This window comes from Thermobia domestica, chromosome 9 (assembly GCF_964235325.1).
Source record: "Thermobia domestica chromosome 9, izTheDome1.hap1.1, whole genome shotgun sequence".
Classification (NCBI taxonomy): Eukaryota; Metazoa; Arthropoda; class Insecta; order Zygentoma; family Lepismatidae; genus Thermobia; species Thermobia domestica.
In genome coordinates this window covers 84,083,296-84,110,706 of record NC_137462.1, presented here as the reverse complement: position 1 = coordinate 84,110,706, position 27,411 = coordinate 84,083,296, and the positions used below count along the sequence as shown (strand labels likewise).

The following is a 27,411-nucleotide window of genomic DNA, read 5'->3' as shown; positions in this document are numbered from 1 at the left end:
TACACCCTATATATATACGGGCGCCATTTTATGTATTAAAAAAAACAAATTTGTTTAGTAACGTAAATAGCTAAACTATGAAAACGTATTTACTAGAGAAACACTTTTTAGTTCTTGTAATAATTTTCTCTCAAACAAACTGAAGGTAAATATATACCAATAAATCAATACAGCTATATTTTAGAAAATGAAATGAAATCTTTGAGTTTTACGTCCCACGGTTATGCCGGTTAGGCTGAAGGAGACGGTGATTATGAGAAATGAATGAAATGGTGGAATGAAGAAAGTGGGAGGAAACGGGAGAACCCCGAGAATATCCACGCACACGGCGTTTATCGACCACAAAGTTCACTTGGCGGGAGCAGGGTTTGAACCCGAGACCCCATGCACCAGGGGTGAACGCTCTACCACTGACCCACCGCGGCTCCAGCTATATTTTAGAAATACAATAGGCACTGATTTTTCGAAGACTGCTCTAATACATAGGAACAATCAAATTTGTAAATAGAGAGTTTTCTTTTTAAATAAAACAAACTGAATTGCTTAAACTGCGCTATATCGATTGGTTTCAGCATCTGATTTTTTTAAAAATAAATAATTAGCAGCACGAAAAATTCCTATATTATCTTCGAAAATAGACCTACATGTTAATTGCTTTACTGGCTTTATACATTTTTTTTTGAAAAAGTGATTGTAGGGGAAGATGGGGCTAGTTGCAACAATTTTCAGGTCTGTTTTTTTACTCGAAAATTATTAAGATATAAAAACTATATTGAGTGTACTAAAAGGTACATGCCTTAACTACATACCAAAAAAAGAGAAGTGCAAAACATCGAACGGCAGTTTTGATAGCATCCACTTTTTGAACTAAGTCCGACTGTTGACACTTGCCCCACCCATGGGGTAAATTGCAACATCATCTGGGGTAAGTTGCAACAATCGGACTTGATTCAGAAATTTAATGCTATCAAATCTACAGCTTGAACATCGCTTCACTCATTTTCACTGTGGCAGTCAATGTCTATAATCTATACAGATGTAGTACGGATTTCTCTCGGAACACGACCAATGAGACCACTTCTCACAACATAAACACTGTACCCAGTCTTCTTCTGTATCCTGTTCTTCGTACGGTTCTTCAGAAACCAAACAGTCGACTTGAGAATAAATTCTTCTCAGCTGATGATTTTACGTTTTCGGTTGCTTTTAGATGCTTCTTTTTCATTTCGAAAGTACTTTTTTCTAGAGTGTCTGTGAGAATAGCATCTCTTCCTTTTCCGAGCTGTCAGTTTTCTAGTTCCAGATTTTGGATAGAACCATACATAATCAGGAGATCATCTGAAGGATTCTACACTATCTTCTTAGATGCATTTGCAGGTGATCCATGAAGCTCACTTTGACCTGCAGTCTGAAGTTCTAACTGAGAAGATGAAAGGAAACAACTACTACTAGGCACTGCAAGCAATAAGCCATCACTGTTGTCCTATTATAATAATAATAATAATAATAATAATAATAATAATAATAATAATAATAATAATAATAATAATGGAATAATAAGCCAGCAAGTTTTTCTAGAGGGCCTTCATTTTTACAAACTAAAAACAAATCAAAAGTTTCTTTCAAGATTATGAAAGAATTAATAACACATAGATACATATGTATTTCAGAAGTACTTATTATTATTATTATTATTATTATTATTATTATTATTATTATTATTATTATTATTATTATATTATTATTATTATTATTATTATTATTATTATTATTATTATTATTGTTATTAATATTTGGTAGTAGTAGTAGTAGTAGTAGTAGTATAGTAGTAGTAGTAGAAGTAGTATATTTCATATATGCTACATTTCTGAGACTTGAGTCTTGATAGTACGTGAAGTTTAAATCAAAGGTTATGTTACGGACGGCAAATGATGGCTTAACACCAAAAACATATTCTGGCCGGGACCGGAGGTTAGTCTGTTTTATGTTTATTAAACGTGTTTAATAATTACAGCAAATGAAATATGTTTATAATAGAATGTGAAAGAATACAGTTTTAAAAGAACTAAACTACGTCAACATGTTAAAATAATTAAAAGAACCTAATTAATCAGCCACTTTGTACTCTCGTTTGCTTAACTGGATGAACCGAGGCCTAAAGGAAAAAGAGTTTTCTGCCCAAATCTCATAAGCAGTGGGATATTTTAATATTATAGAAACTGACCCTCCTTTCGCTTAGAAGTGTAATTTCCAAGACGCTGAAACATATAGTATTTTATTACTTTTAGTTAAAAGTTCAAATGCCGAGTTTCACGCATCTAGCTTAAACAAATCCTTTCTTAATTTATTTACATATTTTCTGAGTAAGTAATGGGGAAATCGAACATAAAAAAATGTGCTCCCTTTGCTCTTTTCCTTTTATGTGTTCAATTTTCAATTTTCAATTTTCAGTTTTTTTTTTTTTTTTTTTTTTTTTTTTTTTTTTTTTTTTAATAGGAAAGCTTATATGCCAAGTTTTATTTTACTAGCTTTAGAAACTTGCGAGATACACTACCCTTTAAAAAAATCTTACCCCACCCTTTTTACGATACTTATTTCCAAAAATTCTTTCTTATGTACTGCTTTCATAAGAAAATTATATTTTATAACTAAAATTTATCGACTCTACTTGTAGCAGTATGCCCAAAAATCACTCATCTTTACTCTTTTATATAAGAGTACAGAAGATAAATACAGTCAAACAAATGGACTTCCATTAACAGTTTCCGATTTCTTATAACGAACTTATTCGTACATTTCCCACAAGCTGTGGTTTTAAATTTACGCTCTGTCTAGGTCCAGGTTTCAAAAAGGAAGTAACTGGAAATACAATAATATTATGTATTTATGTACATGTGTAATATGTATAAATTTATTGTCTTATTGAAGCTTTCGTAATCTGAAAATAAACTTTTGATTTGCTTTTAATATATAAAAATCAAGCTCCCCTAGAAAAAATTGCAGGCTACACCCCTAAATGACTATGTAGTAATTTCTGCAAAAATGGCACAGGACCTAAAATTTAGGTCTAGTGCCTATATTTTTAGGACTTGTGCCGTTTAGAACTTATGAATGTCACCCAATGTATTGCATAGTAAATTTGTTTGTTCAATTTTAAATCTACTGCGTTCTTTATGTATACCGTTGGTATTTAATGTTCACTCGTGAAATGTCTAGTGAGCTTTTGTCTTAATTAAGTAAACTTTGGTGGATTTTTGTCTTACTCTTAATAAAATTCGCTCCACACAGTATATATTGAAATTCTGAATGTTTTCTTGCTTTCAGAAGTCTGGTAAAATATGCTTTTTAAACATTTTTTTTCAATTTTTTATTTATTTATTTTTGTTTTAGGAATTTGTCTTGGGATTCTCGTATCTCCATTCGAAAGAAACGAATTTCTTAACTAATTATGTAATTAATTCTTAGAATGAAATAAGTTGTGTTATGTAATTCACATATAAGTGCAGAACAGATAGTGATAATAATAATCTTAGTAGTACAAATATAGCTGTTATTGTTGGAATTAGCTACGTTCGTGACATTATTGCCAACTAGTTGCTGCATCGTCGCAATTTCGTGGGGTGGTGGCGAATTTCAGAACTAAAGCAAGTGAATGAAAAAGGCACAAGACCTAAACGGCACAAGTCCTAAAAGGCAGAAGTCCTAAACGCCAGAAGTCCTAAAAATCATATCGCGGCACAAGTCCTAAACGGCAGAAATCCTAAAAATCATACCGTGCCACAAGTCCTAAACTGCAGAAGTACTAAAATTCAGGTCTAGTGCCTATATTTTTAGGAGTTCTGCCGTTTAGGACTTCTGGATGACACCCGACACATCATGCTGCCTCAGTGATGGTTTGGTGGGGAGTGAGCTACTCAAGCACAACCCAGCTGTATTTTTGCGAACAAGGTGTTAAAACATCTGCCAAGGTATACCAGAACACAGTGCTAACACCTATAGTGTAACCACTATCTGCTACCATGTTCCCTGGAGAAAGGTGGACCTTCCAACAGGATTCCGCTCCAGGCCACACAGCGAAACCAACTTAGGACTGGCTGGCGCGGAACGTCCCTCACTTCATTTCTACCACTGATTGGCCTTCTAGCAGCCCGGATCTTAACCCGTTGGACTACAAACTTTGGGCAGTACTTCAGGCGAAGGTCTGCCATAAACGGCATCCATCTGTCGACAGTCAGAAACAATCTTGGCCCGAGCAGTGAACAATTTTCCCATGGACAGTTTTGGGTAAGTTACATGTAAAAATGTAACGCGTTACAAGTTACTTTACTTTTTCCTAAAATGTAACGCGTTACTTGCCCCCAAAAAGTAACTGTTACTTTACTTCGAAAGTAACGCGTTACTTTTAGGTCTGAAACTTAGAATATGTGAACAAATGTTATCACTTCAATTTTCCGTACTACTATTACTATCGCTTTTATTATTATTATTATTATTATTATTATTATTATTATTATTATTATTATTATTATTATTATTGCCCTTTCTGAATTGCTTTATGTAAATGCAAGGACACATTTTTACTTGACAGCTATAAGTTATGAATATTTTCATATAAGGTAACATTGGCTAAAATGCCATACTGCGTTACTCGTAGGGATGGGCTAGGGTAACCAGACGTACTGATTTTCGCAGTACAGTACTGTTTTTCAAAGAGCTGTCCTGCGTGTTGCGAAGATGTCTAGGAAATCGAGAAATATCCTTCTTCTTTAAAATGTCCTGCGAAATGTCCCGAGTTAATTTATTTGCAATATCTTAATGTTTCATTCTTTATTCACAATATTTTGAATCAAACACACTCTTTTCCTGAATGATGAACCGCTGTGTTTTTTAACACTCCTCAGAAGACTAGGGATGGAGAACAATCAACAAACCATTTTTTACAATACATCGCTTTTACTGAGAAGGCCTTGTTGAGATATCGGTAAAGTAGGAAAGGTTTCTTATTGAACTTATGACAGTGATGCTAACCAAGTTAAATAGAAGTTCCTTTGTGCCGGTCTAAATTTTCTTTCATTTCTTAAAATAATACCACGCTTCGAAATTTATTATTATTATTATTATTATTATTATTATTATTATTATTATTATTATTATTATTATTATTATTATTATTATTATTTAGCCCAACACGAACTTTGACTGTACGTTCATAAAATAAACCAATTTGTTATTCATCAAAGCATTTGGAGTTGTGTTTAATTCCTTTAATAATTTTGTTCAGTGCTTCTTCTTAACAAAAATGTTCATTAACTTAAGGTTAACATTAATTGAAATAATGATATGCGTATTGCTGACGCAGTAAGATATCATATACAGTACTATTATACTTGTGTCCTACTTTTCGATTGTTAGAATGTGGTCATCCTACGATGGGCACGAGTGAGTACGAGCGAGTATTCTTTGAAACTCGATTCGACTAAAAACAGACATCTTTGAACGCGATTCGAAAAATTTCCTCCAACTCGACTCGAATTCGGGTCGAGTCGAACCAAATCTGGTTTGTAGTTTCGAGTATTCTCTTCAAGTATCTTGCATAGACAATATAGGTTATCAATGATACTAGTACTAGTACTAGTACAACTTTTATTATTATTATTAATAATAATAAATAATAATTATAATTATAATTATAACAACACTGTGTTTAAACATGAAAGAAACGCGGTCTGTGTTTGAATACTAAAAAACTAGTTGATTGCTAACCTCGGTAGTCGTGAATTCTAGGAGTCAAGGATATTGTTCACGAGCTTGTGAATTTGGGTTGAGGGTTTAGGTTGAGTATTCGGGCTCGAGCCAAACATTGTTAAAAGTTATAGGGCACTGGCCAAATATCTTCAAAACTGTTCGGCCCGGGTTTACAATTGTAAACAACTTGAGCAGCTGGGCTCACAGCTCACTCACTATGGACCCAAACCGAGAAGTGAGCCGAGCCAACAGCTCACCGAACCGTGTCAGCAAGAGCCTTCGGCCCAGATGAGCCGAACCGAGCAGATGGTTCATCCAACCAAGCCAGCTCGAGCCGATGGTTCACCCCAAGCGAGCCGGCTCGAGCCATCGACTCAGTTATTACTTCCCAACTGAGCTTCTTATTAAAAAAGTCTCTTGTGGTCTCGATATCGAGACGAGAAGACATGCGAGCATGTTTCCTCTAGTGAGCAACATTAAAAGTATTCCATAGCTTACATTTCTCATGGCTTTCGCTTTCTAGTGGAATCAGGCCATGATTTCAAAACGAGTTAAAACGTAATAATAATAATAATAATAATAATAATAATAATAATAATAATAATAATAATAATAATAATAATAATAATAATAATAATAATAATAATAATAATATAAGTATTCCATACATATAGAAATGCTTTTGACCAAGCACACAAGAAATTATATTTTGTCCATTTAGCACTATCATTCTTTTGTCACTCACAATTATTAATATTCATATAGTAAATATCTTATAATTCTTATATTTTAAAATCAATTGACAGGGCTCTGATTGCTTTTATGAGAAATAAATCTTTGGTTTTATAGATCCTACGCAGTGGCGATGATCGTGCGTCGTTTCGGTCCTATACCGTTTCGGTCCTGCGCCGTGTCGATCCTGTGCCGTGTCGATCCTGTGCCGTTTCGTTCCTATGCCGTGTCGATCCTGTGCCGTTTCGGTCCTATGCCGTGTCGGCTCTATGCCGTTTCGATCGTACGTATTCTATGCATATAACTTGCACAGGCATAGAATCGACAGGAGTTTATAATTTGTAAGAGCAAAGATTAAACAGATAATAAAAATATTATTTTTTTAGGCACATGATTAAAAGTTAAATTATTTCAGAGCAGCGGCGTGAGAGCAAAACGGCACAGGATCGACACGGCATAGGATCGACACGGCATAGGACCGAAACGGCACAGGATCGACACGGCACAGGACCGAAACAGGTTTCTGAGCTGAATTGTCGGTCGTATGCCGTGTCGATCCTGTGCCGCATCCCCGAGAATTTTACCATTGATAAGAGGTTGCCATAAAATTTCATAGTAATAAGAATTGCGTCAAATTCTTATGATTCCCGTAATCTGTTTTATGAAAAAAAAAAAAAAAAAAAAATGCTTATGAAGGGGGATGCAAGTAGCATTTCATACATATATTAAGTAGTCTAAAAAGTATTGATGCTTTTACTCATTAAATGGCGTTAGTGTCCACAATATCAGGGTACATGAGTTAAAGCGGGTAAGGCATGACGCTATTTGAAGCTAGTAAATATGTACACAATGTTCTAATTCTTATAATCAAACGTAAGATTGCGCCATGAAGACTAATGAAGGTTCCGCAATTTACAATTTCATTTCGATCAAGAAGTGCTGTGCAGGCCTGTGAAGAAAATTGTCCCAAGGAAGAATATACAATGCGTTCAAGATCTGACTCAGACACACACTCTGCCTCAATCGAATTTCCGTCTGTGAATCTTTACTGAAACGTAACGAGTCCTTTCTGAAGCGGTTCATTACGAGTAATGAATAATGTATAACCAACGACAACAATGTATGAAAAAGATCATGGTCAAAGTGAAGAGACGCTCCACAGTATGTGACGAAAACACACTGACCCAAGGAAGAATATACTATGCGATTGGAAGGGCATCGTCCGTCACAAGCTGCTGCCACCGGGCAGAACAACAGCTTCGGATTTCTATTGTCGACAATTAACGCGAGTGCACTTAGCAATTCAACAAAACGGCCGGAACTGATCAACAAAGCTAAATATCATGCATCTTTAAACAACCGTTAGAACTGAGAGAATTTGGCTGGGAGGTTTTAATGCACCCGTACCTGGTACTATCAGACTATGATTTGTTTCATCCTCTGCAGAACTCCCTGAATGGTGATAAGTTAGTTTCAAAAGAGGCATGTGAAAGCCACATGTCACAATTTTTTGATCAGGAAGCACAAATGTTTTATAGAGATGGGATTATACTGTTGCCGAAACAATGGCAGAAGGTCACAGAATAAAATAGTTCATATTTGGTTTCATAATGGTATTTTCAAATCATAATAAATGTATTTTCAATTTTGACCTTCGCAGTCTCAATAGTTGTAGGGCAACCACACATCGTTTTGAACTACAATTAAAGTACAGGATATAGAACAGCACCATTCACGGTTTTCTTGAAACTAACGCTTACAAAATAATTACTATGCCTACAACGCCTACACATCGTCTTCATACAATACAAATGATCATTTTCATGGATTAGTTAACATCACATGAAGAATTACTTGTGAAAATTCAGAAAATAATGTCAATATTCAAGTGAAAAATACACAAATAATTAAATACTAAAATAATACGGTCTTCAGAATGAAGACTAGGATGAAAAAAAAGGGGGGGAATCACTATAAACCAATACCGGTATCAAAAATTAAATTAAATGCCGAATTTAAATTAAATGAAACAAGAAATTATAAGCAAAGGCTTAGCTTGTAAGCATCGTAAATTACCATACTGTTTTATCGGATGACCACCGCTTCTATCAACTGCAGTGAAGAAAACTCGCTGCAATAGCATCACATCTTGTCGTATTGTGTGACTTTTATTTATATACGATATGATAGAAATCTTTATGCACCGGGACACTGTTTTAAGTCTCAAGAAGATTAAGTGTTATTTGTTGAGGTTTACCGTTCATCTTCAGCAACTAGGCTGTATGAGACTGGACCTACAGTTTACAGTAAAATCCGAACCACCGTAATGGGTTCAAATTTCAACGCTTTCACACTGGGAAAAAAATCTGGGACTCCGTGCATCAAGGAGCACACACTAACCATTACGCCTGCGGTGAGGGCTCAAGAACATTAAGTTAAGATGTAGGGGTGAGGGCTCAAGAACATTAAGTTAAGATGTAATGTAATTGTAGCGTAAGTTTCTTCAGCGCCGCTGATACGGACAAAAGGCATTCGTTTATATAGTATTACTGATTTAAAAAAAATATTACACTTTTAAGGAAAATATTTGGTTAATTCACTTGGGAGTCCATTTTATCAATTTGAGTAATTAAACACAGAAAAGTTGACAGTACCAATGGTAATTAAATTGTTTAGAACAACAGCCCAGCAGGAGGAAAATCGGGATTCAAATTCAGCGTTTTTCGCTCCTTTTCTCCTAAAAAGGCATTTAAAAAATTACATTTTACATTTAATGTGTGAAGGAGTTATAGAATTCTGGTATTACAATACTTATATATATATATATAATAAAACCTGAAAAACTGACTGAGCTGGGAATCGAGCTCGGGTCTCCGGCTTACATGCTAGTGCAGTAGCCACTGCACTACTTATTTCGCCCCTTGAACAGTCACACACTCAACACTAATTCTCGGCTCACTGTCACTTTTCCGTTTTGAAAAGTCACTGAATTTGTACGTATACAAGATATGGTGTAGGGAAAAGTCGGTTGATTCTTCTTATTCCTCACATGATTATAATACTTACTTAAATTGCATTGTGCAATAACAGGTTCCCAACAAGGGCCAAACGCGTAGCTGAAATGTTCTACATCACAACTTAGGTCATGATAGAATTTCAATGACGTCATACTTCTTTCTACGTACACATTATCCCATGGTTCTCCGATTTCAACAACACAGGAACGTTTTGCTTAAAATGAAAAGAAAGAAAAAAATAAATAATTACTGCCATCATTTGGAAAAAAGATATTTACACTTCAAAACAGGAAGATCTAATTAAACACAAAATCAGACAATACCAAACACAATCATACTATTACAGACACATCTCACTGTATTCAAATACGAAACTTATCTCAGATGTTAAGTACAAATGAAATATTAGCGTATTTAAAACAGTTATGTTAAAGAACGTGATTTTTAAAAACATATCGTGTGTCTATACAACTTACTTAACTCCTCTCTACTACTACGTTTAGGTTATGTTTGTAAATCTTTTCATTTACCGGGTGCGGCAGGTACTTGAGAACACACATTATTGGTGACACAGTATCCTGTACGTAATAGTTATAAATCCTTTCGTTTGCAGGTAAACATGAGAGAACCTAGGCTAACCAAGGAAATGAAGAGACATGCTGCCATCATCTTCTTGACTGTCGGTCACTACGAATCACAGATCGCTATACTCCTGAATTTTGCTCTATCATTCGTCTTCAAAGTTCAGAGAGAACTGGGGCTACCAGCGGTGATGTGACTTCAGTTTTCCACAGGAAACATTATCAGTGCTCGGACATTATAACGACGCCGGAATTCCCCAGTTTCTGTCCAAGCTGCCATCGATGAGAATCCTGGTAATTCCATGCGGGCACACGGTGGTGAGCTGCAGGTTGACCAGGCCACCATCTAATGTGTGGTTCATGAGAACCTTCGTTACAAGTCATACGTGATGTGGAGAGGTCAGTTCTTGTCCGAGAGATTTCCCACGTTAAGTTGTAGGGTCACGTCTCATACAGCCTCGATGCTGAAAGATGCTAAACTCAAAATCAGTTCTCGTCTTAGAGAACCAGGGCGAACCGCTTGATCAAAGCCAAGCGCCTCCTGATCAAGCTGAAACATCCGGAAGAGCCTGGGACGCTCTGGATTTTCTTCGATTAGAAAATCTTTGTCCAGGACCAGAAACTGAACCACAAAATGGCCGGTGGCTGTGTAAATGCCACGAGGAGATTCTGACCGTCATGCACACCAAATTTGTAGCCTCAGTTATGGTTTTGGGACTTGTGTGAAGTGATGAAACGTGATACTTCCACATTTCTTTCGTCAAGGTGCCAGTCAACGCCGCACGCTTTTCAGCAGCACTCTGCTCCACCCCCATACAGCCCATACCACCCAAAAATGGCTACCCGACAACTTTCATGATCATGTTACAACCAACGTGTGTGTGTGTGTGTCCACCACCGGTTCTCCAGATGTTAACTCAATGGACTATTACGTATGAGGCGTTGTTGAGAGGGACTCCAATAAGCATTCTAACACCACCATTGTGTCTCTCAGAGTGCCTCTGTTGTGGATGCAATGACAATCATTCCCAATACCCATCTCATTACTGCCTGGACCGTTTCGACAGCGGGTAGGGGCTATTATTGCAGCTGATGGCAATTTCATTGAATGATGTCATCCATTGTGCATGTGATCACTTGTACAGCATATTAGAAGGTAACACATGCTCTCTCTATATTTGTTCCTTATTGCCTGCAGACGTGGTTTTGTTCTCAAATACCTGCCGCATCCTGTACATATATTGTTTTGTTTGTTCATACTATTATTTTCCATATGTACTCATGTCCAAAATTTTTGTCGCATGTCTATAAATATGTTGTAGTAGAAATATAATTTGATAACAAATTCGCCCGGTATTTCTTATAATGATAGTGTGTGTATAACTGGCAAAGACATGTATATAGCAAATTTCATGTCAAAAGAGCAGTAAATAAGAACAATAAAACGAAAATAAAATTTTCTTGTCCATTTAGCAACATTTTATTTTACTCATTGTAATTTTCGTTTTTATAATTCTTTTCCTATGAAATTTACCACAAATATACATTTCCCGATTATACACATAGTATAGGTATTAGAAGTACCCTGGAAAAATCATTATCAAATTATATTCTTATTAGAAGACAGTTATAGATATGCGACAATCATTTTGGACATGGGTGTACATACCATTTAACATATTACTGAATTATAAAATTGATTTCTGGTTAATTTCTTACATTCATGATATGACCTATACTTTTTTGTTGCAAATAGTAATATCAATATTTTGTTAAAATGTTTCTTGAACGCAGATACACTTAATTAATGCCAGTGATTTCCTTTCATAACTTGTAGCGGGATCTATTTAAACGATTGCAATAGAAAGTTCTTTTGATAAAACTAATCCTAATACTGTACGTTCAAAGGTTTCTTTACCTAATGCAATTATCTTGTTGTTATTGTTACTAACTGGATTTTATTTAATTATAATTTTCACTGAATGATGCTTTCCTTGTGTTATCTTAGTCCCGTTATTGTGATTTTGTTCACACTGACTGTAACATATATATTGTTAAAATTGAATTCCTTTGTTTTGATGATATGATATTAAGTGCTTTAAAATGTCTAGTTTGTTCGAAGTTAATATTTGTTTTACACTTTAAGGAATCTAATCCATATTAAGCTTACAGTATTTTGTATAAATATTTTCGTTTCAGCTTGAATAATTGGCACTGAACATAATTCATAGTTCTTTGTTTTTCATTACACTATCACAAACTCTAATCTTTACGCTTCATTTGATGAAATTTATATGGAGTTCTGTGTTAAGGCGAAGTCTGTACAGTGTTATAATTTTTGATCGTGGTCGAAGTTTTAGGTTTCCCATGTTTTATATTATTATTATTATTATTATTATTATTATTATTATTATTATTATTATTATTGTTAGATTTGATTTTGAGTTTAACGTCCCGTTCAGCAGCGAGGCTACATGAGACGTGGACCTACTGATTAACGTGGAATCCGAACTACACGAGCTCCCGCTGTTATTATTATTATTATTTGTACCTGAATCTTGCCTGCTCTAGTTCTATTATTTCTCGTTCATCATTCCATATAGTTGTCCCATATATTTTTATGTAAGATGTGCATGGAATTCTCTGGTGAAAACTTGATCATTATTACATACATTTTTATCAATACTTTTTACATACCATACTATGGAATTATACGACAAATAAATGAATAGGTGCATTTACTAAGATAACAACAAGAATCTTTAGGTTCTTAATCACATAAACTATAACCTACCCAATATTCATCTGTCCAAAAAATAATAACGTTTTGCCGATATATTTCGAAGAAGTATTGCACTTCTTCCTCAAATTCCTACAAAGTTGAGTTAATTACATACTCCCTTTCCTCTTTCATAGTTAATCTTTGATACTTTCAACTTGATACATAGGATAAATTTGAAAATATACAACTAAGTTTTATACGTGCAACAGAATGTGGAATACTAATGCAGTCTATGATTACAGTCACAAGCTAGCATAGAAAACAATAATTTATTTATTCGGAACGTCTTATAAAATATTTTCCAAATCATTTTGCACGATATTATTATTATGAGTAGAAGACAAAATAACTGAAGAACCATAGAGTAATGTGAAATTGTTGTGACTGTGATCATAGACTGCAATTAGCATTCCGTTTTCTGTTGTACACGCTAACTGCGTACTTTTAAGTCTATCTAGTCTATCATGTTTACAAGATTATAATATCAACCATAAACTATGTATTAAAAAAAAAGTATGTAATTAGTGCAACTTTGGTATCTTGAGGAAGAAGTACGATACAATTTCGAAATATATCACTGACGATTTACTCACTTTTAGTTTTTTTTTTTTTTTTTTTTTTTTAATTTTATTAATTTATTACTATTAGTACAAATGAATGCTAAATAATCTTCGAACTACACAATTTGTGTTTCTTGTGGTTAATTAATTATTGGATCTTTTACCTCTTCTTGTTGCCTCAACTTCCGCGCCAACCAGTCTTCCCCAGATGTGCATTTCACGAATGTCTAACAATGGCTGCGGGAAATCTCTCAGCTGGAACTTCCATGCTTTGCAGCTTGCTCGAATCGATCGACACCACAACGTAGAGAACTCTAAACCTTCTTCAGGCCATGGACTAATACAAGAGTAAGATTAAGAGAAATAAAAAGTTAATTAGTAATATATATATATATATATATATATATATATATATGTGTGTGTGTGTGTGTGTGTGTGTCCATTAAGTCTTTGGACACCCCTAAAACTCGGAAACGGTGAAATATATATCAAAACGGGAAAACACGTATTTCATCATTTCTAAAGTACCACGTATTGAGAGAAACAAAATTGTCCCAGACGGGGTCCAACTCAAAATTCTCAAATGGCAAGGGGGTCAAGTAGTATATCGTTTGAAAGCTATTTTCAAAAGAAAGACGATGGAATAATTTTCGACGCTCTACAGTAAACCTGTACAAAATGGCGGAATGTCAAAATGTTAATACAATTTGCATTGAAAAGTCTTTGGCCACCCCTAGAAATCTGAAATGGCTCAACAGCTATCAAAACTGAAAAACACGTATCTCATCATTTCAAACGAAACACGTATTAAGGGGAAAAAGTTGCCCCAAGGACCCTCGGAGGGTCCAAAACGAGATCCAACGCAAAAGTTGCAAATGGCCGTTTGAAATCTATTGTTAAAAGGAGGATGGAACAAGTCTTGTGGCTATACCAGGGCTCATAGTAGTCTGGTCTCGGGTAAATAGTTGAAAAGTGACCAAAAGTACACGAAAAAGTGACCTAAAGCACATGAAAAATTGACCAAAAAGTGACCAAAATCTCATCATGCCCCTTTTTTTTTTCCTTTGTCAATTTCTCCATCACCTCTCTCTTTGTTGTTTTGTTTAATCTTTTCTTCTTCTTTTTGAGCTTCCCTCTTTCTTAGGTATTCTAAGTATGTTTTTTTAGTTACGGTAAGCAGACTTAGCAGATGTAAGAAGCTTCTGAGTAAGTGGAACCAGTTCTGGCCTATTTCTGAATTTCTTCATTCCAGACATTATATTTAACTTAGCATTGAGAATTCTCAAAGCCATGAAATATTCAAATTCATCACTTACCCTTAAGAAGAACATGATGAACCACACGAACACACATACACATCATTCAGCGGAGTGTTAACTATTACGAGAGAAAACTAAAAGACTATTATGACAGAAGAAAGAATAGACACAAAAGGGTTCTCAACCCCACCTTGAGAGCTTAAGCATCCACCAACCATCCACTGTTCTTTAGAAAGAATAAAAGCTGAAGATAGAATAAAGCTGACTGTTTCACATGTGGCAACACGTACTGAAGCTTTCAGAAGTCATGAGTAACAAGTTTCTGCCTTTTTCCATTTATTTTTATAATATTTTTCTTAGAAAACTGCATAAATCACACGAAAAAGTCACTTTACCTCCCAAAAAAGTAACTTTTAGTGGCAAATTTGAAAAAAAGTAACTTTTACTGACCAACTTGAAAAAAAGTAACTTTTAGTTAAAAAAAGTGACTTGCTATGAGCCCTGCTATACCAACCCTGTGTGAAATTGCGGGGGACTGAAAATGTTAACACAATCTTTGTCTGTTAGTCCAGTTAATAAACGCTCAAAACGGGGGTGTAGAGGACATGCTTGGGAACAGAATTTTTGACACAGCTGTTTGGAGGAGTTAGGAGATAAACATATTAAAAGTCCCGAACCTACTATGTGAGCGGGGGCCAGGAGGGGCGGGGAAGGTCACTTTTTCGGGTTTTCGTTTATATGTCGAAAACGGTGGGTCGTAGCGAAAAAGTTTTTATGTTCACAAAGAAAAGTGAGAAAATATCCAAGATTGTTTCTATTTCTTTTTTTTTTTTTTTCTCCCTATTCCTAATAGTTTTCGACATATCCGCTTGAGAAAACTGTAAATGTTCTAAAATCGCTTTTTCTCCCTCACTTTTATAGACAAACTTTGCCTTTTAGGACCTAATCCCGTAACTTCAGCCAAAAGCCATGCAAACACTGATCACTATCTTGCTGTTTGTTAGCGTTGTGTTCATGTTGAGACTACGTAGTGGGAATGACCATCTTCATAATGTGAATTCGTATGAGTTCGTGTCTACTTGTTTTCCTTCGTCTAACTAGGTATTATACACGTGAATCGCGAAGATCTCAAGCGTTTACAGATTGGTTGTTTGAACTGCACACGCCTCATGTAATAGATGCCGTAATGTTTAGCGCCGTAATAAGCGTATTTGCCATTTGACCCATTAGAGTATTTGATGTTTGGCCTTACCAGCCACAGTTTTATACTTGTAAAGGTGTGATGCTACAGTGACCATTGCAGTTGTTCCTAGCGTTTGTAGTACGTATAACCTCGTGAAATTTAGCAGTACGTAATTCCCTGGCAACGTTCAATCGACGTAGGTGAAAACAGCTAGTATGTGTTGTTCTTCCACGTTAGTCATCTTGTAACCGTACAGAACGATTGTTAGGAGATGAGTGTGTGAATGTTCAGACAGGCAGGTTAGGGCAAAGAGTGTCTCTTACACGGCACATGCTGAATACGGATTTGGATACTATGCAAGATTGTTATAATGAATGGTCACTTTCTGGTGAAGATAAATAATATTTTTATTTGGAGAATGTGCGCGTAACTATCGTACCACAGCGAGACGCTTTAATGAATTGTATCCTGAACGTCCCAGTGCCAGTCATCAATATGTCTGTCACCTTGTGCAAAAATTTCGGGAAACACAAAGCGTTAAAGATAGACCACGCTCAGGACGACCGAAGATAGGGGAAGAAACAGTTATTGAAGTAATTGGAAGTATGACTGTCAATCCTACTACTTCTCTCAGAGAACTAAGCTTTAACACGCATATTCTACGAAGCTCAATAGATAAGGTCTTGAAAACTCATAAATTTCACCCTTACAAAATTCATATAAAGCATGAACTCGGAGATGCTGACTTTGATCGGCGTATCGAATTTTGTGAACTCATGACTCAAAGAATTGCCGAAAATAGACAGTTTTTACACAACATCTGTCTTAGGGATGAAAGTACGTTTTCCCTGGATGGACGTGTCAATACACAGAATGTTATGTTTTGGGGGGATCAGAATCCGCATATACTCAGGGAAGGACATAGTCAAAGGCCCCAGAAAATCAATGTTTGGGCAGGAATCTTGGGGAATCACATAGTTGGTCCTTTGTTCATTGATGAAATTCTAAGCGGCAATCTGCATCTACAAATTTTAAGGGATACAACAGACCCCTTAATATCAGATCTGGTAGAAAATACATCAGATGAAAACAGATTTTCTGAGTATGATGTAGGCGCTATTTGGTTCCAACAAGATGGATGTCCTGCACACTATTTTCAAGCAGTGCGTGAATATGAGTTGAGTTGATTTTGAGTTTAACGTCCCATTCAGCAGCGAGGCTATATGAGACGTGGACCTACTGATTAACGTGGAATCCGAACCACATGAGCTCCCGCCGGGAATCGAACCCGGGTCTCCCACGCCAAAGGCGCGTACGCTAACCGCTTAGCCACGGGGAGCTCAGTGCGTGAATATCTTAACACTACTTACCCCAACTGCTGGATAGGTCGCAGTGGTCACATTGAATGGGTACCAAGATCACCTGATTTATCTTCCAATTACTTTCTTTTTTTTGGGGGGGGGGATTGAATGGGCACCAAGATCACCTGATTTATCTCCCAATGACTTTTTTCTTGTGGGGATACCTCTCAAATCCGTTGTATACAAAACAAAACTTATAAGTGTAGAAGACCAAAAGCGACGAATAACAGCAGCATGTAGGGATATTTCACCAGAAACTTTCGCATATGTTCGAGACTCTTGTCATAATCGTCTTTTCTACTGCCAAGAGGTAAATGGGACTCACTTCCAGCATCTTCTTTCATATGGTATGTATAAAGCAAATTGTAGGCCTAGTTATACTAATAACAGTACTACTACTACTTGTAATAGGAATAATAGTAATAGCATCAGAAGTAGTAGTAGGCACACTTCTACTTGAAATAGTATTGTCTCAATTAGTAATGCACACATAGCACCATGTTAATTAAATCTTTCGATAGATCTGACTGTTTACATATCTCTTAGTTCATCCAATCCCTGTTCTTCCGGACACGGTTTGCATAGCCATTCCGAACTTGTAGCAATAATTTTCAAATAACCTGACCCTTTTTCTCTTCGCAAACTTTAAGTTGGACCCCACTTGGGAAGCTGCAGGGATTCTGGGACAAATATTTGCACATCGAAAAGCTGTACTTTGCAAATAAGAAAACACCCCTTTTAGCGCTTTGACATTTTATGTTTTACCATTTCGAATCACTGGAAGTGCCCATGGATTTTTCGACGAAGGCCGTGTTAACATTTTGATCCCACCGCCATTTTACACAAGGTTGGTATTGAAACGCAAGACTTGTCCCATCTTCCTTCTTTTAACAATAATTACAAACGATATACTACTTGACCCTCCTTGCCATTTGAGAATTTTGAGTTGGAACCCCGTCTGGGACCCTCCGAGGGCCCCTGGGGCAACTTTGTTTCCCTCAATACGTGTTACGTTTGAAATGATGACATACGTGTTTTATAGTTTTGATAGCTGTTGAGCCATTTCAGATTTCTAGGGGTGGCCAAAGACTTTTCAATGCAAACTGTATTGACATTTTGACCTGCCGTCATTTTGTACAGGTTTACTGGAGAGCGTCGAAACTTATTCCACCGTCTTTCTTTTGAAAATAGCTTTCAAACGATATACTACTTGACCTCCCTTGCCATTTGAGAATTTTGAGTTGAGTTGGACCCTGTCTGGGACCCTCCGAGGGCATCTGGGGCAACTTGGTTTCTCTCAATACGTGGTATTTATAGAAATGATGAAATAGGTGTTTTCCCGTTTTGACATATATTTCACCGTTTCCGAGTTTTAGGGGTGGCAAAAGACTTTATGGACACCCTGTATATATACTGTTATCTACTTATCTGAATATTTATTTTTTCACCTTATCTTTTCTTATTATAAATTTCAAGAATACTACATGCAATTAATAATTTTATTTATGTTAAGTTCTCCTTTGTGGTTAGTATTCTTCAACACATCATTGTGGTATAATTAAGTTCCATTGTGCCATCTGTAATAAAAATGAGCCCCTCCCCCAAAGAAAAAAAAAAATTAGCAAAACCTGTGGCCTAAAACTCGTCTATGAGTATATCTGATTCTCGAAGAGGAAAAGCGTACTGATCTACTTGATTTAAACTTGAAGTACTGAAGTTATCCTTGCTTCCGTAAAGAAGAATAATAACATAAATACCTAACGGTTCAAGGAGAAATCTAAAGAATTAAGCCTGCTGGATAAAGCGTACAATGAGGTTCGTACGATATTGCAGCGAAATACAGCTCTACGACACACTATACAGTTAACAATATTTGGTCCATTATATAAATGTGTGCGTTAAACTATTATCTTATGGGTTCTTTCCGTGGAAGCAATGAAGTATTAAAGAAGATTCACAATAGAACTCAAAATATAGTTTTGGAGATTATTATTATTTGGAGAGGGAAACGGAGTAGAGGTCCTAAATTCTGATATATGCATTTTCAACAATATCTGGTACCCATTACTTGACAACTTCGCATCATTCCAAAAGTGGTTCTTTTACGGGTATAGCTAAGCACAGTATTGCTTAAAGGTGCTCATCACGTCTTTCTTTTTTAAATCTAGCATTAAAATTCCTCCTCAATTCTTTAGCAAGTACAGAGCATTACTGAGTAAACTAGTCCTTTGGCCAACTGTTCAATATACCTGTTGGATTTCAGAACAACATATATTTATGACTTTAGACGCACTACCAATAACATTATCAGGAAGAGAATACATTTATCCAGAATCTGTCCAAGACAGGATTGCAGTCCTACTTAACCAAAACTGGAACTGATCGTTTAGTATATTGCACGTTTCGCAAATTTATTATGTACGCTTCTATTCATTTTAATGTTATGTCTATGCTTTAAATTGGAAAAAATGAAATCTTTTAGTTTTACGTCCCATGGTTATGCCGGCTAGGCTACAGGAGACGGTGATGATGAGAAATGAACGAAATGGTAAAAGGAATGAAGTGTGAGGAAACGGATTCCCCCTCTCAAAAAAGGTGAAATCCACGTACACGGTGTCTGTCCACCAGAGTTCATTTGGCGCGATCTGGGATCGAAGCAGGGACACCATGCACCAGAGGTGAACACTATCACTGAGCCAACGCGGTCCCATGCTTTAAATTGATATGTATATTTGTAGTTATGCATGTTCAGTACAATACAAATCATTTTCAATGACCCTAGTTCGACCTATACTCAATAAACACGTAAACCTCAGTTATATAAATTTTCACTAAGGATCACAAGTACAATCTTTTCAACATTTTTTTTTATTCATTGAGAAGCAGGCTCTAAAATTAAACTACACAGCTTTTAAAGCTTGATTATTTTTCTTGCCTCTTTCCAGCCATCCGATTGGAGAGAGTACAGTTGACATTTTGCTTCCAAAGATATCCAAAAATGTGCATCTACGAAATTCTGACCAACTTTACAAGTGCATATCTTTGTATCAAACTGGATACTAGCACCTGAATTTAATACACACATCGACATGGTAAGTGAGAATCATGCCTCCAAGTTTTGATTGAATTTGTGTATTCACAACGTGGTTATGGTGTGTTCAATCTGGACTCTATGAATTGCGCGAATACTTTTTAGCAAACTTTGAAGAGTTGTATCTATTCTGAAGTATACAGAGGTTGTTCAGCCTACGTTTGGCCGATTTCTTTCCTTTCCCCTCCCGGACAGAATGGACTCACCCGACCTGGCTCGTGGCGTCCTGCAGTGTTGTGCAGTGGCTTCCTGTGAACAGAGTTGTTTTTCCGCGCGGACGACAATAACGCACAAAACAGGACCATTGTTGTGAGTGTTGTGTTAAATTTGTTTCCAAGTGTGTGGGATTCCGCTCTGTGACCAAAATGCCGCCCAAACTAAGCCGGTTTTGGGAGGGCTATGTTGCGGTTCTAACATGACGTCAACTTTAGTGTTTCTGTCATTAGAAAAAAGTGCAAGAAGAATGGTTGCAACATCAGTTTAAGTGGAATAAAAAATGTTATTAAAAAGTACAAGGGCAACGAAGCTCCACCACTTGGATCACCAACGAAGTTGCCTAGGAAGCAGGAATGCACCAAGGCCACCTCCACCATGCAGAGGAAACTTCGCAAAATGGTAATGCAAGAAAATCCGCCAACACAAAGGTGTATGGCTAATCGTATTCACGTGTCTTTGGGGACTGTGAGCCGGACGTTACACCATCAACTCAAGCTGGAAAAAGTCATGGAAGCTCGCGGTCATCTTCTCACCGATGCCCACCAAAAGGAACGAAAGTGTAACGCCCGGAAGCTGTACGAACGGCATCTGGCAAAACAAAGGTGGACGTACGTTGTAACGCTCGATGAAGCATGGATTTACCTTTCCGACTGCGGCAAACCGAGAGCCATCATGTACCGAGAGAAAGGCGCCAAGAACTTCAGAAGGTGGGTCCGTGTCTGTAAAGAATCCTTCCCAAAAGGATTCATGGTCGTTACTGGCTACTGTTACCGAGGTAAACTGAAGATTCGTAGGGTGGCGAAGAACTGCAAAATAAATTTGCAGTATTTTCAGGAGCAGATCATGCGGCCGATCTACGAGCATGAGATTCCAAAAATGTATGGAAATGACGCCAATCTGGTGTGCATTCACATGGACAAGGCCTCATACATATCTCACGATCGTCCCTCGCATTCTACAGGGAGATGGAGGAGGCAAGTGATATACAGGTGATACCTTTCAATGAGGTACCTGTTAAATCTCCAGATTCAAGTCCTATGGACTATTGTGGATTTGGATTGCTGAAGCGGGCTTTGGGAAAACGGCTAGGAACCAAGGGAAACACATCGAGCACTTACGGACCTGGCGCCATGGATTCTTTTAAATTTTTTAGGTAAGTCGAAATTGGCCAAATGTAGACTGAACAACCTCTGTAAATTAAATAGCTAATTAGTGACATATTCTGAATCACTGTACAAAAGACGTCTTTATTATTAGGGTTTCCACTCTCTTCCCCCCCCCCCCCCCAATTCTAGGACATTTCCAGAACGTTTCAAGGACAAATCACCAATTTTCCAGGACTTCGACACAGGAAGATATAACAGGATTCCAACTGTAGGTTCAAAACTCACAATAGTGAAATGAAAAGTACAGTAGCTTATGCAGTGAATATTAATGCAAGTACAACATTAATACACAATAATTAAATACAGAAAGTGAAGCATAATGTGCTTTCTTTTGTGGCCTTCCAACTCCCCTTATAATCACCCGATCCACCCACATCCAGTACATGTATTTTCACTCTTTCTATATGACATTTTAATTGTGCACCGAACACATTTACAAACAACAAAAATCTATTTTTAGTACATGGCATCTTCGTTGCGTGATAGTGTGAGAAATATAATTACAGGGGAAAAAGGAATTATATTACAAGTTTTTCAACTAAATATGGAGTTGTGTGATTTTCTCATCTATAGACATAATCTCACATGACATTTTACTGAAGAGTATGTACTGTTGCGAAAATAGACTGATTATGGAAGATTGATACTGGTACAAAGTACAGTTTCTGGAGGATAGTGTTAGTGAAGACAGCATCCAAGAATGGGTTGACAGACTAGTGGATGAAAGAAGAGAGAAGTTTTCCCAGCCAACCACCCTGTTGGGAGAAAAAGCCCACCAACCACCCACACATGCAAGATCATGGCAAATTATTATTCAGCACAAAAACAGGAATAGCAATCAATTAAAATCTTCATTATGATTATGAAAAATCTGGCATTTAGTTTTTCTGTAAATTTCAAGGACAGAAATGCATTTCCAGGATGTTTCCAGGACAAAATCAATTCTAGGACATTTCCAGGATTTCCAGGACGAGTAAAAACCCTTATTATGGTTATTGCAACTTTCAAAAACGTTGGGCAAACTTAGAATTTTCATACTTTTGTACGCGAAGCAAAGGTGAGTGATCTCTCTTTGAAAGGCCATATACATGCAACCAAAAAATATATTCACCTGATATTTGGCACATAACGATCAAAGACAATATAGAGCATCCGCACCAAATCTCATAAACTTTGGAAATGGTCAACGAGATGGAATCCCTTGACGTGAAATGACCCATTTTGTAAATACACTTACCTATCCTTATCGATCTCCTGCATTATATTGATGACATTTTCGGCTCCATGAATGGACGTGTCAGCTAATGCTAATATCTCCACGTCTTCCATCTGCCATGCAAACAGTCTTGTTCTCATTGGTGCCGCTTTATACATTTGTTTTGATCTCTGAATGTAGATTTCAGCATTCCTTTTACTTAAACTGTTATACAATTCTTCGACTTTTCCCGCAGGTAACAAAAGATGGGCCTTTAATAGTTCTTCCACTTTTGCATCCAACATTTTCTGACGCTTCAGACTTTCTTTGTATTCATCTTCGAGCAACTCAAAATTGTCTCTCAACCTTACTTCAAATGGATCATCACTCATTTCAAACAAAAATTCACGTACCTGTACGGATGAAGGAAAACAGAGATTGTAAATTATAAAGATGAAATTTAAAATAGTACAAAAAGAAACAAGTAATTATATATATTTTTAAAAATCTAAACTGGAATTGTAGGGACTGGAACTACCCATCGTTCGAAAGCAGTTTGTTATTTCATTTTAGCAGTAGTACTGACTATAGCATTCTTCAAGTACAAGTGTTACGACTATTCATACTTGGGGTAAATTATTAACATTAAATAGCTTATTAGAAGAATCTTTCTAATTTCATTTTAGATAAGAAAAAAGAAATAATAATAATAAGTGTATCAAACTATAAAGTTTTATACAATTTCTCTATTTAAAAATATCTGTGGAAGACAATCTTAGCAATACAAGAGGTGTCTTCTATCGACATTGTACTAAGGAAACACCATAAATAAAGACACAGATCATGAACACATAAATATTTAACAGTAGGCATTGTGGCATCTACCTAGTGTCGTAAGGACGATTGGGAGTTACTTCAAAGAAAGAAGTAACAAAGTCCAGTCTAGGAAGCTAACATTAAAGCAGGAAGCCGATGTGCTGACCAACACCACTTTAAAGGCATGAGTGTTACAACACGGCTGGTAAGCACCGATTTTTAAAGGCTGCTGAGAAAGGAGTGTTTTCTTTTTTGTTAAATTAATAATAATAATAATAATAATAATAATAATAATAATAATAATAATAATAATAATAATAATAATAATAAGAAGAAGAAGAAGAAGAAGAAGAAGAAGAAGAAGAATAAGAAGTAGTAGAAGAAGAAGTAGAAGAAGAAGAAGAGTAACCTTTTGTTAACACTTAAATAATAAACAATCATTTACAGATGTGAACCTAAGAAATAATTTTTCTTGCTTTTCATCGCAAAAAGAAATACTTTATTCTTTACCTTAATAAGTAGATCCTTTGGGAGGGGACTATTAACTGTAAATGGCTTTTTGACCTTTTTGTGAACAATTTTAAGCCATTTGAATACTGATACGAGTTCTCCTTGAATTGCTCTTGCAAAATGATGCTCATGTGGGAAGCAAACTTTCAAGGAATCAATGGTAATACCCCTGGAATTGAAAGGAAGAAATAGAATAATACCCCTGTATATATATTAAGAGTTTATATAACTAAGACAACATTGTAAGTAACCAAAGTTAACATTCAAGTACTCTGAAAGAAAAGCATGAAAATAAACACATGAATATAGGGATATTTTTTATCATCAATAATATCGATAGAATATATTTAAAAACCTCAAACAATTCATTTAGAAATATGCATGTCATCGCAGTATCTCTGTATACTTCAAGCACATTGTGTTCGAGTTATATAACTGTGTTCAGAGCTTTCGTTTCTTCTGTTTTAATCGTAAAATTCAAGCAATTTAGCTAAGCATTTTTTCGAACAAAGTATTCCAAATAAAAATGTCTACACTCTGAATATCAATTTTAAGTTCTACGCCGATTACAGATACAGTCTTCAATCATAACTCTGTTCTCTAAATCGCAGAATGAGAACCAAACCACAAAACCTCTCAATTTATCTTACCAAGTTTTGTTCCAGGATAGAAGAAATCCATCGGTGTTCTCTCGATCCAATTTAATTTCTAAATTATCCTCTATAGTTCCGGTCTGGAGTCCTTCTATTAAGAAAACATCCTTGTTGTCAATAGCAATTTTTCCTTTCGCTGTTTGAAAACCTACTACATTCTCATTTATGGTGCCAGTCAAATCATCTATAAAGAATTTCAAAGTATTATAAAAATACACAAATTGACATTATTTTCAGAAACGAAACATACTAATGACAAGAAAACAATTCTTACTATGATACGAGGGTTGGTCAATATGTTTTTGCTTTCGTATTGAAATATTGTAGCTAGTTATGTGAAAGTTCTACATGAAATAATCCAATGTCTGAAGAGACTAATTATCAACTTTTAGTATTTAGGTCTAACACTGTTGAAAATATGGCGACTGAAAGTAGTGAAAGTGTCGAACTGCCAAAAGTGGAATATCAAGCAGTCATAAAGTTCCTACATCTGAAGGGGATGAAAGTCGAAGAGATCTACGAAGAAGTGAAAACTCTTTATGATGTCATATGACCATTCTTAGTTACTATTAAAACACAAAAGAGACAGCTGAAATGTTGACAGCTGAACTGTGTAAAAGAGAGAGTTTGGAGGACGAACCGAGAGTTGGCAGATTTTATTCAGCGATTTCTGGGAATGCAAAGGTGTTATTTTTACTGATTACTTAACCTATGGATATAATGCGACTGGCACATATTACAGGATCTGCTGGAAAAACTTCGTGATGTCTTTAAGGTAAAGCACCATGGCATGCTCAACACATTCCTCTTAGTAGACGATGCTCCCGCCAAGAAAACAATGAATCTTGTGCAAAGCCTCGATTTCATTCAACATATTCCCCTGATCTTGCGCCATCAAACAACTTCTTGTTTCCAAAAATGAAGCAGTCACTGAAAGGAAGACTTTCTCTTCAGACGCTAACGTTGTTTCCGAAGTAGAGCACTGGCTTTCTAGCCAATGACACATTCCACACAGAAGAACTGTGGAAGCTGAAAGACCGGTTGCAGAAGTATGTCATTACAGTATGTTACTTCCACCTCAACCTCTTCATACTAAGGGCAAAAACTTATTGACTGACCCTCGTATTGACTAGCGGCTTACTTTCAACCTATGACCGAACAGGCAATACATAATAAAACATAAACGACACATCATAAATTTGAAATCATCTTCTCTCCATTATATACAAATATTTACTTATTTATTTTTTCTCTTTGCTGCAAATAAATATTCAATCGTTACCTAACCCAACATTCAACTTTTTTATAAGCCTATTTTTCTTATTCTCTTACTATTGAAGATAAATGTAATGTAAATGGTTGAAATATTAGTGAACTGCGTTCCTTCATTTCATACGGAACAACAAGTATACTGTATTAATATTATTTCACTTTGAATATGTCTTACGCACGGGGTGTCTTAATATATAGGGTGAAATGCTAAGGTACGTCCAAACTTAAGCAAGTGATTCCCTTAAGGACAGGCAACAAAATTTTAATATATAAGTTATACCTCAGCGTTCTGGAGATATACAAAGTGTTCGAGAATGTATATCACATTCCAAGTTTACTAGATCACAGGATGCCCTCGTAAAGGAAACATGATGCGATTTGACGTTGGGGAATCTGAAAGCTCTTGTTTATTCTTCGCCTGTCGAGGATGTTCACGATCTAGAGAAACGCAAAGTTAGAGACTGCAAAATCATTCGAGCAACGTCAGGCGTTTTCTAATAAGTGCGTGCATCCATGATGCATTGTGTTCGTGCCTGTCACTATGCAGATCATGGTCATCTTGAACATTTTCTCTAACAACGCTGTGCCATTGTGGGGCTATGTCCCTGCTTCCTCTCGAGAAGTGTATCATATCCAACGTTGCATTAATTAAATATTGCTCCTAGTGCTCATTATCATTACTCCACCTGTTCCCTGAACTACGCTTACGATATGGTAGTGACTGCTTCCACTGTTCCCAGCATATTGTGTCTCAGGCTCACTGATGACCTGTTCATCTCTACACTCAAATTCTGCGACATATGTTGTTCTGATACAGCCTATATACAGGGTTATTCAAAAAGAAAGAACAGATTTCAAACATTTATTTCTTCCAAACTACAAAAGATAGAAACATGATTCGAACGTTACTTGATTAAGAAAAGTTTACAATTTATTGTTAATAATTATGGTGTGCATTCAATATGAGCACCGTGTATTACACGACAAATGTCAAAACGGTGGCTCATTTCTTGCCACACACGAATCAGCTGGTCTCTAGTTATCGAATTCACAGCTTCAACAATTCGATGTCGTAGACCTTCAAGAGTGTCAGCCATAGGAAGGATAAAAACACGGTCTTTTACGTAACCCCATAGATAAAAATCACTTTCTTTGAGGCTCCTTTCGTAAAGTGTACGAATACGCTCGACATTCTCGTTCAATGTGCGTGGACGTACCGTGCTTTTCCCTTTGCAGATGCAACAATTTTCTACGAATTTTCGATGCCACTCG

At 36.3% G+C, this 27,411-nt stretch overlaps 1 protein-coding gene across 2 annotated transcripts in view; it reads right to left on the bottom strand.

Annotated features, from left to right (window-relative positions):
- hob (bridge-like lipid transfer protein family member hobbit) overlaps positions 1–27,411 on the bottom strand; it is a 176,363-nt gene that overhangs the window by 65,527 nt on the left and 83,425 nt on the right. For both annotated transcript variants that reach the window (XM_081771445.1, XM_081771446.1), the window contains exons 15-19: positions 24,865–25,051; positions 24,215–24,383; positions 22,931–23,301; positions 13,582–13,754; positions 9,544–9,708 (exon numbers count right to left, since the gene is read on the bottom strand). In XM_081771445.1, coding sequence (XP_081627571.1) covers positions 9,544–9,708; positions 13,582–13,754; positions 22,931–23,301; positions 24,215–24,383; positions 24,865–25,051 — 1,065 coding nt within the window. The remainder of the gene's footprint in view (positions 1–9,543; positions 9,709–13,581; positions 13,755–22,930; positions 23,302–24,214; positions 24,384–24,864; positions 25,052–27,411) is intronic.